This window comes from Cynocephalus volans, chromosome 1, assembly GCF_027409185.1.
Source record: "Cynocephalus volans isolate mCynVol1 chromosome 1, mCynVol1.pri, whole genome shotgun sequence".
NCBI classification, from domain to species: Eukaryota; Metazoa; Chordata; class Mammalia; order Dermoptera; family Cynocephalidae; genus Cynocephalus; species Cynocephalus volans.
Genome location: NC_084460.1, coordinates 40,727,771 through 40,742,582, shown reverse-complemented (window position 1 = coordinate 40,742,582; position 14,812 = coordinate 40,727,771). Strand labels below are relative to the sequence as shown.

Sequence of the window (14,812 nt, the reverse complement as noted above, 5' to 3'; positions counted from 1 at the left end):
TCATTTTTTGGGTTCCAAGCACTTCATTCCGCAACGTGAGCAACACTTCTCTGCCAATGGGCAGTCGCTATCCCGCTGGCACTTGGGTTTCTCAATCTTGGCACATACCAAAGGCTTGTGTGGGCAGAAACCTGTTTTGACTTTATGGGGTAAAAATAGGACACTTGACCTTGAAATACTTGGTCATAATTTGAGACAAATTAGGGGAAATCTTGGGAATTCAAACAGGGTTTTATATTAATTACAGTAATAATAGAGTGGAGGAGGCAGATTATCAACTTTCTTTGACTAATAACTTAAGGAGCATCAAAAAATTCTTGCCATCTCTAACTTATCTCCTGCCTGCCCCTACAGAATTAATGGATTCGAGTTATATAATCCTAGACTACCAGAGGTGGAAGGACTATTAGAGAGCACCCAGAACTTCCTTGTTTTATAAATTGTAGGAATTGAGAACCATACAGGGGGAAGAGAGTTGCCCGAGGCCATGCAAAAAGCCAGTAGAAAATTTGAATTTGGTTAGAAAGCCTTGACTCTTGTCACCATACTATGCTGTACCCTAAAACAATGATAATCCCTGGGACTTCATGGGGAAATGAGCACCAGCCTTAGCAGCTGGAGAGCTGGCTTCTACCCCAACAGCATTTGCTACCCGTCTTTCCCCAGCCCACCTTACAGGATATGAATCTGATGCACATGCTCTGAAGTTCTGTGCAGAAATTAGGGCTTATCAGGAACACACCTAAAGGATATATATATGTATGTGTATACATGTATGCGTGTACATATACATATGTATGTATATGTGTATATATATATACACACATACATATTTACACACACATATATTAAAAAAAAATAAATCAGTGGATATTTTCACCTTGCAGGTCATTGAAGAATGACACTCAGAAAAAATAAGTTTCCTTGGGGAAGAATGGAGATTGATACCCTGCACTGATTGACTTTGAGGAAGAGCACAATAGTCTTCAGAGGTCTGGAGGTCAACAAGAGAACACTGATTGGGCATTGAAAGATGAAAGATCCTCAAGGGTCCTCAAGGTCAACCCAAGGGGCATCTGAGGTTCAACACACCCCGCATTCCGTGACATAGCAGTCATATGCCCAGTAGTTTGGGAGATATACCCCCAGTCCTCACCCGTCCAGGCGTCAGCACAAACAAAGCCACACCTGGATTCACAACACTTTTCTTTCTCAGAGCAATCAATGTCACTCTTACATGAATCTGGACACTCCATACGGTCCTTGAAAGGGAAGCCTGGGCACTCTCCTTCCTTGACTAAAACAAGAACAGATGTTAGCGTTTTTAAACTCCATCCCATCTCATCACCCTTCAAACAGCTTTTCCTTCTTTCTCTTCAAAGCTAGTATCTGTTTTTGCAAACTGATTCACCTGACCCTGTCCATCTCCAGTAGCCTGTGGAGGAATGAAACGTCTCATCATATCACAGGATATGGTAAAATGAGTGCTGGGCCTGATGCCCCAAGGTAAAGTCCCAGTCCTGTCACTTAATGAGTGACTTCAGTTTCCTTCTTTATAAGATGGAGGTTATTATGTGAAGTCTACACAAATCCATGTAAGCCATTTTAGGGGATTTGGTTTTACTTTGACTGAAATGGGGAACCATTGCAGTGGTCTCAGTAGAAGAGTGACATGATCTGACTCACGTTTTGAAAGAATTGTTGTGGCTATTGTGCTGAGAATAGACTAAGAAGGCAAGGATAGGAGCAGGGAGACCTTTTAGGATGCTGTTGTAGTCATCTGGGTGAGAAGATGGCACTAAGATTAGGGTGCCAGCTTGGGAGGTGATAAGAAGTGGTCAGATTCTGGATCTATTTTCAAGGTATAACTAAAATTATTTCCTAACTTAACGGATGTTAATTGAGAAAGAGTGATTCAGAAGTTTTTCCGACCAAGATGGGAAGAACTGTGGGCAGGACAGGTTTGGGGTGTGGTAGTGAAGATAAAGGGATTCAGTTTTAGACAGGTTAAGTGTGAGGTGTTTGTGAGATCCAGGTGGCAGTGCAGAGTAGACAACTAGAGTTTGGGTGTCAGGTTCAGGCTGGAGATACAACTTGTAGGACTTGGCTCTCAGGTCCCACCAGCAAAAATTTAACATGTTATGTGTACTAGATCATTTTTGGGCATAATGATTCCCTTAGGTAAATACTATTATTATCCCCATTTCATAGACAAGAAAACTAAAACTCACAAAGGCAGGGGATTGGCCCCAAGCCTCCCAGCCCATGAATGACAGAGGAAATTCTTGAGCCAAGTAAGTTTAACCTCAAAGCCTGAGCCTATAACTGCAGTAGCATGCTATTTCTAGTTAAACTAGGTCCTCAGACAGTCAGGGATATGGGTCTCACCAACTAACAGGCAGGCCTTGTTGCAGTCATCCCTGCTGAGGAAGTTGTTGGCATTCCCATAGCAGCCCTTATACAAAAAGGGTCTGCAGTGATGATTTTCAATGTCAAAATACCAGTGTTGCACAATAGTTTCACAGCCTCCTGTGTCTAAGGGTAGCATACAGGGTTCTGAGGGCAGGAAATTAATAGAGAAGAACACAAAGAGTAGAGATTAAAAAAAAAGGAGGGTCAGGTCTTCAGCCTTTGTTATAGTTCACAGTGTTATCATTTAAATCATAAAAAGAGACATGGTCAAAAAAAAAAAAAAGTCCTAGTCCTAGCTCTACTACTAATATTCTATGTTGTATAATACCTCTGAGCATTACTTCTCCCTTGCAAAGTATATTATGAAGAGCATATGAGAAAACTTTGGAGCTTACCTTTCTTTTCCATGGCTGTAAGCTTTGGGAGGGCAAGACTCATTCAGCAACTATATCCAAAGTGTCTAATAAAGTGCCTGGTACATAGAAGGAATGAAATACCAAAGAAGAAAAAAAAAAAACAGCCCCTGATGTTTGAAAACTGATCTGACACTTACACTTAAGCCATGTTGTTCCCCTGCTGGACATAAAAAAAAATCTCCCTGGACATCCACATCAAGAAGGTCATTCTGAGATCATGATAAAGTGAGAAAAAATGAGATCCCTGTGAAACCCACAAAATACAAAACACCTCCCTCTAGACAATGTGAATGACTTATGTGTCTGTACCAATCACAGCTTTGTCGTCACTGCAGTCTGCCTTCCCTATAGATAAGACTCACTGAGATACGCAGTCACAGAATTGACCCTACTTTCTAACAGAACCCAATCTAGAGCAAAGCTCACTTTTTTAGACACTGCCCCAAATTATGCAGTCAAAGCCCAAATCCTATTATAGATTCTTTCTAACAGCTTCTTACTGAGATGCCTCATGGTTGTCTATGGTGAACATTCTCCCTCACTGCAATGAGTAAAAACCCAGCTTGTTCAACTACAGGTTCCTGGCCAAAGGGCATTAACAACAGATATTCATTGAATGAATGAATGAATCTTTATAAAATGCACAGTTCCGCATGCAGATTAGAGGCTAAGAAGTTTGATTTATCAGAAAACATCTTTGAAGGCTGAAGAGTCCAAAGACAAGGCCAGCATCTGCTTGCATGAGGCTTGATTTTGCCACAGTGCCAACAACGGTTTCTTGACACTGTGAGCATATGACAATTATTAGTTATTTGTGAATGATTCAATGTTGGACCAAAGAAGACTGCTGTCAATATTATCTAGTTGATGTCCACCCCACTTAGACTCATGGTTTGTACTTGAGGGTTGGGAGTTGAATTAGAGAATGAGAAAAACATGTAACCTGGCCTCTTTGTCCTGCTGTCCAAAGGAATCTTTCAGCCAGTTCTGCACAGAGCAAGAAGTGGGAAACCTCAACAGGCACCTCTGCCCTCGACCTAAATGCCACTACCTTGGTATGGATCCATGCACTTCTTTCCGCAGGCAAAAGAGCAGCACTTCAGGTGGTCACGGCAGTCCAAATCCACTTTGCACCACTCTGTAACTTTAATTTCACAGGTGAGCCTCTCTTTGGGGCACACTCCTGGTTTCTCTGCAAGAAAGAAATGTTCATACTCACACCTCTTGGAAGTTTTAGCTCTTCTTCTCCCATGGAAAACGTGAGCAGTGAAATTCCTTCAGCTCTATCTTCTACCTTCAATTCTCAGCTCTTGTTGTGCTTATATTTAGGGGCCAGGTCTGTCTCTCACCACTCTTAGCCCATTTAGATGAACCTGAATCAGGAATTTTTGACCAGGAAGAACTGAAAGAGAAGCATCTTAGATTCCAGGGCAGAGGGATAGGTAGAGACCAAGACCCTTGCCTTAAATTCAGGAGCTCCATTCTCTTCTTTAAATCTAATACTTTTACTGCTTAATTCTTCAGCCTCCGGTATCTTAGTTGATAGGGGAAATTAGTAAAGAGTGGTGGAAACATCATGGAAATAGGCATCAGGAGGTCTGACTATGGCCCTTGACTCCTGGTGAACTCAAGACTAATCTGAGTTTAACTGTACAACTTCTAAGTTACCTCTAAAGGGAGAAGAAATGGCGGAGTGGAAGGAGCACTAAAGTCAAACAGACCTGGCTTGGGAGCCTGGCTCCAACACTAACTAGCTAAACAATCTTGGGATAGTATCTGCTTTGTCTGAGTCATAAGTTTTCCACCTGTAAAACGAAAGTGACCACCCCAACCTTACAGGCTGCTTATAAGAATTAAGTGGGATGATGTCCATAATGCACTTATCACAGTGCTTGGCACACGGCAAGAGCTCAGTAGATATGGGGTTGCTTCCTTTCCTTTTTAGAGCAAAGCATGGCTTCCTGACTTCAGTGCTTGAAGCAGGTGGAATTCTAAAGTTGCACCCCCCCAAGATTCCCGTCCTCCAGTTATTGAATCAAATGCTAATCAAAGCACTGCTGTGAAGGGATTTTGCAGATATAATTAAAGTCACAAGTCAGCTGACCTTAAGATACAGAGATTATCTAAGTGGGTAATTATATGTGATTATCCCAATCAGTTGGGTCATTTAAAAGCAGAGTTTTCTTCTGGTTGGTAAAGAAAAAGAAGTCAGAGAGATTCAAACTATGAGAAGGAGTCAACATGCTTGGTAGTTTTGAAGAAGGTCAAGGCCAAGTGCCAAGGAATGAGGGTGGCCTTGAGAGGCTGACAGCCAATAAGAAAATGGGAGCCTCAGTCCTACAACTGCAAGGAAATTATGTTGCTAATAACCAGTGAGCTAGGAAGAGGACCCTGAATCCCAAATGAGAAGTGCAACCCCGGCTGACACTTTGATCTCAGCCTGGTGTGAACCTGAGCATAGAATCCAGATTGCACCATGCCAGACTTCTGACCTACAGATAATTTGTTATGTAGCAAAGGATAGTTAATAGTGTTGAATATGGCTCCATGGCTGTAAACTGAGCATCTCTCCAGTGACATCTGATCAAAGAGACACGATCTTTTTGAATACTATTAAGTCTTGGAATTACAGAACTTAGAATTGGAAGGGCCATATTTATCATTAGCACCAATCTCCGGTTTCATAGGTTTTTAAAAAATGAAGTCAGATAGGATAATACAGTGACCTAGGGGCAGATCTGGGACTCACAATCCGGGACTCAATTCAGAAGCTCCATGTCTTCCCTGAGGACTTGCCACTGAAACTTTTAGTCCTTTCCCACTATCTTTCTTACCCTTCATTCCACCTTTAATGCAACAGCCAAGGATGGCCTGACACTAAGAGGAGCATATGGTTCCTAATCTGGAGTGTACATCAAAATCATCTGCACATCTTAAACTCTGGATTGAATCAGAATCCCTAAAAAGTGAGGCCTAGGGGTGTCACTTTTTAAAAAGAACCTGGCTGATCCTGAAGCAGGCAGTTGGACACCAGGATGCAGGCTACTACCTGGAAACCATTGTTTTAGGTTTGAGTTCAGGGAGAGTCAAGTAAGTCAAATAGGAGCACCTCCAAAGGGGTAAAGAAGCATAGAAAGGGAAACTTTGGGTATATGAACATAAACCTCCCCTCTCACCAGTATCAGCTCCAGCCTCCTTCCTGCTTCCAGGAGCCATTTAAGCCTTTGGTTGCGTTTCAGTCATTATAGCTCCTTTCCCCATTGTCAGTTTGAACTCTCACTTAGAACCTCTTCTCTCCCTGGTTAGCGCTTCTCAGTCACTTACCTTGTGTGTATAGTCTCCTCCCTGATCCATGCACCCCAGGGGTGCCTCTGCATTTAGCAGGGATGATCCCCAAAGTTCTGGTCTCATCTGTCTCCTGACATTACTTGACACATACTCCCTGGGTGATCACATCTATTCCCACAATCCCAACTGTGATTCCCATGTCTCCCTCCAGACCCATCCTTTATTTCAAACTAAAGACCCTTATTTCCAGCTGCCTGGGGAAAACACCATTTGGCTGTCTCATAAGCACCTCTGTTCCAACATGTTTAAATCAGAAATAGTGTCTCCCCATGCCTAAGCAGCACCTCCTTACTCTCTGTTCCCCATTTTGATATTTGGCATCAACAGTTCCAGTCTGTTATTAGAATCCAGAGAGTCATTCCTCCCTCTTTGCCATCCCAGCAGCCTATCAGTCATGGACCTCGGTCATTTCTATCTCCCAAATCTCTCTCTAAACCCCAACTCCTCTACCTCTTTGCTGCCGCTTCCTCAGATCAACACCTGACCTCATTTCATCTCCCTCCTCAACTATTGCAATAGCTTCCTCGTTGGTCCTCTCTTCTCAGGCTCACACCTAGTGACTCCTTAATTTTAAAAAGTTAAACATGAAAAAGACACATATCGGGAAAAGTTAGGGAAATAATTCAGGGGGAACAGGTGAGGGAAGGATTTAGAGGGCCCAGGGTGGTCAGCAAGGGTGGCTCTCTGTGACCCTAAATCCTCATCTGACATTAGTTTTTGCCTCATGTCTGACCCTCAGTCCCCAAGAATGCCTCCTAAGGAAGAGTGGCTGTAGCTTTTCTAAACCCACCTTTGATTTTGTTGGCCAGCGATGCAGAAGTCTGATCCAAAGACAGGGAGAGCAGCAACAGGAAAGCTACATTACTCCAGGAAAAGGCAGAGCTGTGGAGAGGAAGGTTCCTGCAGGAATGAAAAGAAGAGGGGCAGGAGTTAGGCACAACCCAGAGAGAGACACAAAATGTATGCAGAGGACACTTAGAGATGACCCACAGATTCCCTTAGTTCACAGGTGGGGAAACTGAGACCCAGTCTGAGAAAGGGATTCATTTGAGGTCAGATGGGGAATTAGGGTAGGTTTAGTACATTCAGTTCCTGGATCTCCCCCAATTGCCGTATACTCTGCTATGATGCTGTACCCTGTCCTACCCAGACACTGACCATTGTCTTGCTCCTAGGTAAGAGGCCACACCTGAATGATCACAGCAATTAATTTGGCACAGTCCGAAGGCTGGTTTGTCCACAGTCACTCCTGGGGCAACCCCAGACAATAGTGAGCAGTTTTTCTTCATTCCACTGATTACAGAAATGGAAGCTATGATATTTTCCAGAGGGCCTGGGTAGACCCTATTGTAGGGCCTTGGTGCTCCAGAAGCAAAAATGATCCCAGATGACTTTGGGTTAACAAAGTGATTCCTCTTATTCCTTCTAGTGCTATCCAAGCCTAGAATCTTATGATACTTCTGGACAGCCAGATGAGCAAATGATCTTCCCCCATTTACACAAGTCCCCATTTTTCACATGTCTTTTCCTGACCCTTACTAGGGTATTTCAAAAAGTTTGTGGAAAAATAGAATTAAAAGATAACATGAATCTTTACGTAAGATTTTGAAGTGCCCTTGTATGTATGTCTTACTATAGTAACTCTTGGAGTAAATGCATTTCAAAAACAGAGAGAGAGAGAGAGAGAGAGAGAGAGAGAGGAGGAAGAAAGGGGAGTAAGAAATGGAGAGAGAGAATATCTTTAAGCCAAGTATGCATCTTTATTGGTGGAACTTCAGACACTGGGTAACTATGAAGATTATCTTGGAGTAGAGTCTTAACCAGAGCTCCTGAGTATGGCTCCCTAAGAGTAAATACTTGTGGCAATTTATATCCCTTCCCCCTTTTTTTTTCAGAATTCTAATCCTGTATCCTCCCCAAATTTTGTAACAGTGCCTGGACTGTTCAGTAATGGGAATTATGAACTCAAACACGGTGATCTTGATTTTGGTTCTGGTTTGGTCACTTACAACTACAGTCCATCTTGGATCCTCAGTTTCTTCATCTGGTAAATGGGAATAATGCAACCAACCTGGCAGCTTTGTTGTCACTGTAGGGATTAAGATGAGCTAGTGTGAAGATCTGATGAAGTGTTATGGGGTGGTAGAAAACTTAGCATTTGAAGTTAGACCTGACTTCACATCCTGGATCCACCATTTACCAGCTGTGTGGTCTTGGCTCAGTCACTTAACTTCAGTGAGACCTAGTTTTTCATAAAGGAAATAATAATAACACTACTTCATGGACATCAGAATTAATTGAACTGTTTCTGTATAGCATGAGAACTGTCATATAGTTAGTGCTTAATATATTTCAGTGAATAAGCAAATAACAATAACATAGTGAATGCCAAAAAATGGTACATATTACCTTTTTAAGCTTTTAAGTTCTCTGGTCAGAGAATGTATATAATTACTTTGGTTCCCCTAAAAGATTAGCAAAGGCCCTATGGTACCTTAAATTCTTCTGATCAAGTCACCCTTTTGGTTGAAATTTCACCCTTTAACTTAGTGACATATATTAACCCAGTCTTGAGAATTATTTGATCATATTAGCCTGTCAGTTAGTAGAAAGCAGATCTCCTGGGATGGGGAGGAACACAGATTAATAGGATTGCCAAATACAATAGAGGATGTCCAGTTATTTTTAGTATAAGTATATCCCATGCAACATAAGGAACAAAGTTATACTAAAAAATTATTTGTTGTTTATCTGACATTCAAATTTAACTGGTCATCCTGTATTTTCATTTGCTAAATCTGGCAACTTTAACACAGAATGAATTCATATTAGCTTGTAGCTAGTTAGTAGAAAGCCCCAGAGGGGGCTTTGTTTGGGCAAGAGCCTATAAAACATGAGTCTTTTGAGGAACAAACAAAAATAATTGGGGAGGTTTCACAGTGGGGGTCCTGAAGAACTAGGGCAGACATGGAACGCATAGGCACAAAGATACTGTAGTAATAATAAACCGGAAATAAAAGAGACTTTGATTAAGTCCAGGTTCCACCGTCAACTCACTATGTCAGCTTGGGCTACTTTCAACTCAGTATACCTATTTGAGAAATAAATGTATTTGACTAGATAAGTCCTGTTCATGCTGGGGTACCCATACCTCCCAGGACATAGAAAGATTTTCCAGGAGTTACAAAGGCACGGAGGAATTTAAGGACATTATATCCTGATTCTTACATGCCTCATTTACTTTTTCCTGACGTTAATCTGCCGCAGAGTGAGCCTGCAGCGTGAAGGTCTCCTTTGCAATCTCTCTTCCATAAAGTCCTTCTTTAAACAAAAATAAAAACAAAAACTACTTTTTCTATTATTGAAATGTAATCAATTATACATATTTGTTGGGGACAGGGCTGAATATCAAGTATACTTATGTGATGATCAAATCAGGATAATTAGTATTTTCATCATTGCAAAATGTAATCATTCTTTGTGACCCTTCACCAATTTCTCACTAACCCCCCTCCCACTCTTTGTTTTCCACCTCTAGTGACCAGAGTTCTGTTCTCTCCTTTTAAAAGTTCACTGTATTATTGTAATTGTTGTATCTCTCTTTCTTATTCATTTGTTTATTTTTTAGCTCATACTTATGCGTGAGAATATGGGGTATTTCACTTTCTGTGCTTAACTTATTTCACTTAACATAATTTTCTCCAAGCTCATCCATGTTGCTGCTAATGGCAGAATTTCATTCTTTTTTTATGGCTGAATAGATACCATTGTATAAATACACCTCATTTTCCATATCCAGTCATCTGTCAACGGACATTTAGGTTGGTTCCAAATCTTGGCTATTGTAAATACAGCTGCGATAAACATGGCAGTGTGGGTATTTCTTTGATATGATGATTTCCATTCCTTTGGGTATATACCGAGAACTGGGATTGCTGGATTGTATAGCAGTTCTATCTGTAGTTGTCTGAGAAACCTCCATACTGTTTACCATAATGGCTGCACTAACTTTTTCCGCATCCTCATCAGCATTTGTTATTCTCTGTCTTTTTGACAATAGCTAGTCTAACTAAGATGGTACAATATCTCAGTGTGGTTTTGATTTGCATTTCCCTGATGATTAGTAATGTTGAGCATTGTTTCGTGTATCTGTTAGCTATTTGTATGTCTTGCTTTGAAAAATGTCGATTCAGCTACTTTGCCCATTTTTTAATTGGATTATTTGTTTTTTTACTGTCAAGTTGTTTGAATTCCTTTTATATTCTGGATATTAATCCCTTGTCGGATACATAGTTTGCAAATATTTTCTCCCATCTGTAGGTTGCTTTTCCACTCTGTTGATTGTTTCCTTGTGCAAAAGCTTTTTGATATAATCCCATTTATTTTTTCTTTTGTTGCCTGTGTTTTTAAGACCTTATTCATAAAGTCTTTGCCAAATCCTACATTCCACAGTGTTTCCCCTCTGTTTTCTTCTAGGAGTTTTATAGTGTTAGGTCTTATATTTAGTTTTTAATGCATTTTGAGTTGATTTTGGTATATGGCGAGGGTCTAGTTTCATTATTCAGCACATAGATGTCCAGTCTTCCCAGCACCATTTCTGGAAGAGGCTGTCTTTTTTTCCAATGTATGTTCTTGGTATTTTTATTGAAGATAACTTGGCTGTAAGTATGTGGATTGATTTCTGGGTTCTCTATTCTGTTCCATTGGTCCACGTATCTGTTTTTATGCCAGTACTGTGCTGTTTTGGTTATTATAGCTTTGTAGTATAACTTGAAGTCTGATAGTGTAATGCCTCTGGCTTTACTTTTTTTTCTTTGTTCAGGATTGCTTTGGCTATTTGGGGTCTTTCATTGCTCCATATGAATGTTAGGATTGTTTTTTCTATTTCTGTGAAAATGTCATCGATATTTTGATGGAGATCAGATTGAATCTGTAGATTGCTTTGGGTAGTATAACATTTTCACAATGTTAATTCCTTCAATCCATGAACACAGAATGTCTTTTCATCTTTTTTGTCCTCTTTAATTTCTTTCAGTAGTGATTTGCAGTTCTTGTTGTAGAGATCTTTCACCTCCATGGTTAAATTGATTCCTAAGTATTTTATTTTTTTGCTGACTATTATAAACATGTTTGCTTTCTTGATTTCTTTTTCTGCTAGTTTGTTATTGGAGTATAAACATGCTATTGATTTTTATGTATTGATTTTGTATCCTGTAACTTTATTGAGTTTGTTCATCAGGTCTAAGAGTTTTTTGGTAGAGTCTTTCAGTTTTTCTATATATAGGATAATGTCATCTAGAAACAGAGACAATTGGGCTTTGTTTTTCCTAATTTGGATGCCCTTTATTGTCTTCTCTTGCCTTATTGCTCTGGCTAATACTTCTGGCACTAGCACTATGTTAAATACTATGTTAAATAGGAGTGTTCAGAGTGGGCATCCTCATCTTGTTCCTATTAAAGAAAAAGGCTTTCAGCTTTTCCCTATTCAGGATGATAGTGACGGTGGGTTTATTTATTCAGCTTTTACTGTGTTGAGGTATTTTCCTTCTATACCTAATTTGTTGAGAGTCTTTATCATGAAGGTATGTTAAATTTTCTCAAAAGCTTTTTCTGCTCCTATTGAGATAATCACATGGTTTTTGTCCTTGACTTTGTTGATGTGCCACACTACATTTATTGACTTGCATGTGTTGAACCATCCTTGCATCCCTGGGAGGAATCCCACTTGAACATGATGTACAATCTTTGTGATGTGCTGCTAATATTTGTATTTGCTACTGTTTTGTTGAGGATTTTTTGCATCTGTGTTCAAGAATATTGGTCTATAGTTTTCTTTTTTGTTGTATCTTTGTCTGATTTTGGCATCAGGATGATGCTGGCCTCATAAAATGAGTTTAGGAGAATGGCCTCTTTCAATTTTTTGGCATAGTTTGAAGAGAATTGGTATCAATTCCTCTTTAAAGGTTTGGGAGAATTCAGCAGTAAAGACATCCATTCCTGCACTTTCCTTTGTTGGGAGACTGCGGCTTAATGATTCAATCTCACTGCTTATTATCAGTCTGTTCTGGTTTCCTATTTCTTCTTGGTTCAGTCTTGGTGGTATGCATGTGTCCAGAAATTTACACATTTCATCCAGGTTTTCAAATTTGTTGGCATAAGTAGTTTATAATAGTCTCTAATGATTCTTTGTATTTCTGTGGTATTGGTTGTAATGTCTCCTTTTTCATTTCTGATTTTTGTTTGTTGGTTCTTCTCTTTTCTGTTTTGTAAGTCTAGCTAATGCTTTATCTATTTCTTTTAACTTCTCAGGAAACCAACTTTTTTCATTGATCTTTTGTATTATTATTTTTGTCTCTATTTCATTTAGTTCTGATCTGATCTTAGTTATTTCTTTCCATCTAGCAATTTTGGGGTTAGATGGCTTTTGTTTTTCTAGTTCTTTCAGTTGTAACATTAGGTTGTATATCTGAAATCTTTCTATTCTTTTGATGTAAGCATTTATTGCAATAAACTCCCCTCATAGTATTTTGCACTATCCCACCAGTTTTGGTATAATGTGCTTATTTTCAATGGTTTTAAGAAAATTTTTGACTTCCTGTTTAATTTCTTCTTTGACCCAATGGTCATTCAAGAGCATGTTGTTTAATTTCCATGTATTTATATAGTTTCCAGAGTTTTACTTGTTATTGATTTCTAGTTTTAATCCATTGTGTTCTGAAAAAATACTTGAAATGATTTCAATTTTTAAAATTTGTTGAGACTTCATTTGTAATCTAACATGTGGTTGTGGTCTATCCTGGAGAACATTCCATGTGCTGAAAAGAAGAATGAATATTCTCTAGTTTTTGGATGAAGTGTTCTATAGATGTGTGTCAAATCCAACTGCTCTATAGTTTAAATCTGTGTTTCTCTGTGGATTTGTTGTCTAGATAATTTGTCCAGTGCTGGAGAGGGGTTTTCATGTCCCCTGCTATTATTGTATGGGGGGGGGGGATCTGTCTCTTTCTTTAGGCCTAATAGTATTTGTTTTATATATCTGGATGCTCTAGTGTTGAATGCATATATATTTATAATTGTTATGTTTTCTTACTAAATAGATCTTTTTATCATTGTACAGTAGCCTCCTTAGTCTCTTTTTGTCATTTTTGGTTTAAAGTCTATTTTTCATATATAAGAATACCTACATCTGTTCATTTTTGGTTTCCATTCATGTGTTATATCTTTTTCCTTCCTTTCTCTATTAGTCTGTGTGTTTCTTACAGGTGAAGTGAGTCTTCTGAAGACAGCATATTGTTTGGCCCAGATTTTAAATCCAATTAGTCAGTCTGTGACTTTTGAGTGGGGAGTTTAATCCATTCGCATTTAAGGTTTATTTTTAGAAAGGTATTGTCTTACTCCTGGTATTTTATTGATTTTCAATTGGTTGTTTTAAATATGTTTCATTCCTTTATTTCCCTTTAATTGTTTATCTTCATTGTTCATTGGTTTTTTGAGGTGGTAAAATATAGTTTCTCCTTCTTCTCATTTGCATTTTTGTTCTTCCAGAGGGTTTTGTTCTTTCTCATGTATTCATGGTAGTGATTGTTGGTTTTTATTGTATTACAGATGCATGACTCCCTTGAGGATTTCTTGTAGGGCTGGTTATGTGGTGGTGAACTACCACAGTTTTTGTTTTTCTGGGAAATACACTATTTCTCCTTCATTTCTGAAGGATAGCTTTGCTGGGTGTAATATTCTTGATGACCAGTTTTTTTTTTTAGTACTTTGAATATATTATCTCATTCTCTTCTGACCCATAGGGTTTCTACTGAGAAATCTGGTGTTAGTCTGAAGAGAACTTCCTTATAGGTGACTTGATGCTTTTCTGTTTCTGTGTGTAGGATTCTCGTTGTCTTTTAATTTTGCTTATCTCTTACATGTCTCCAAAGTGTAAAAACTTCTGAGTTCCAATCAAAGGAAAAAATTTGAGAATGCATTTCCTGAGGGTGCTTTCCATGGAAGCAAACCAAAGAAAGTATGAGTAAGAAATATTAAGGATGACAGCAGGACCTCAAGGCTGAAGAAGTGCAGTGTTTACTGGCCCACAGAGCAGGGACACTCTGCAATGACTCTGGTTTCAAGTTGGCACCTGGCTACTAAAGGTAGGGAGATGGGGGTTGGGAGTGGCCATTCACCCATAAAAAGGAATAAAATCCTGTCATTCAGGACTAGATATGTGTTCCTGGAGGACATTATATTAATTAATTAAAATAAGCTAGATACAAAGATAAAAATACTGCATGTTCTCACTTACATGTGAAAGGTAAAAAATATGATCTCAAAAGTGGAAAGTAGGAGCTGCCACAGGAAGTGCTCTGGGCTCTTCTGACCCGAGGTGGTGGGGGGGCCAAGGGCCTCAGCCACACCCCCCAACATGTGCAGCCAGCCCATTGATGAACACCAAGCTGCAGCAAGAAGAGCCCCAAGTTCCCAAGCTGGGATGGTGGGGGGTGAGGGCTTTTGCCACATCCTCTGACACCTGCACCCAGCCCAGCAATGACCAAGCCACCACTGGAAGCCTCTCGGTCTCTCCTGCGGGAATGAAGGGGGTGCCACAGGACTCAATCCTGCCCCTCCTCCTTCCTCCTTTCCCCATC

General features: G+C 39.7%; 1 protein-coding gene across 1 annotated transcript in view; it reads right to left on the bottom strand.

Moving 5' to 3' along the window:
- Positions 1–14,812, bottom strand: part of WFDC8 (WAP four-disulfide core domain 8) — a 34,779-nt gene continuing 19,967 nt past the window's right edge. The window contains exons 2-6 of the mRNA XM_063093381.1: positions 6,967–7,076; positions 3,880–4,020; positions 2,389–2,556; positions 1,157–1,297; positions 1–140 (exon numbers count right to left, since the gene is read on the bottom strand). Of these exons, the coding sequence (XP_062949451.1) occupies positions 1–140; positions 1,157–1,297; positions 2,389–2,556; positions 3,880–4,020; positions 6,967–7,076 (700 nt within the window). The remainder of the gene's footprint in view (positions 141–1,156; positions 1,298–2,388; positions 2,557–3,879; positions 4,021–6,966; positions 7,077–14,812) is intronic.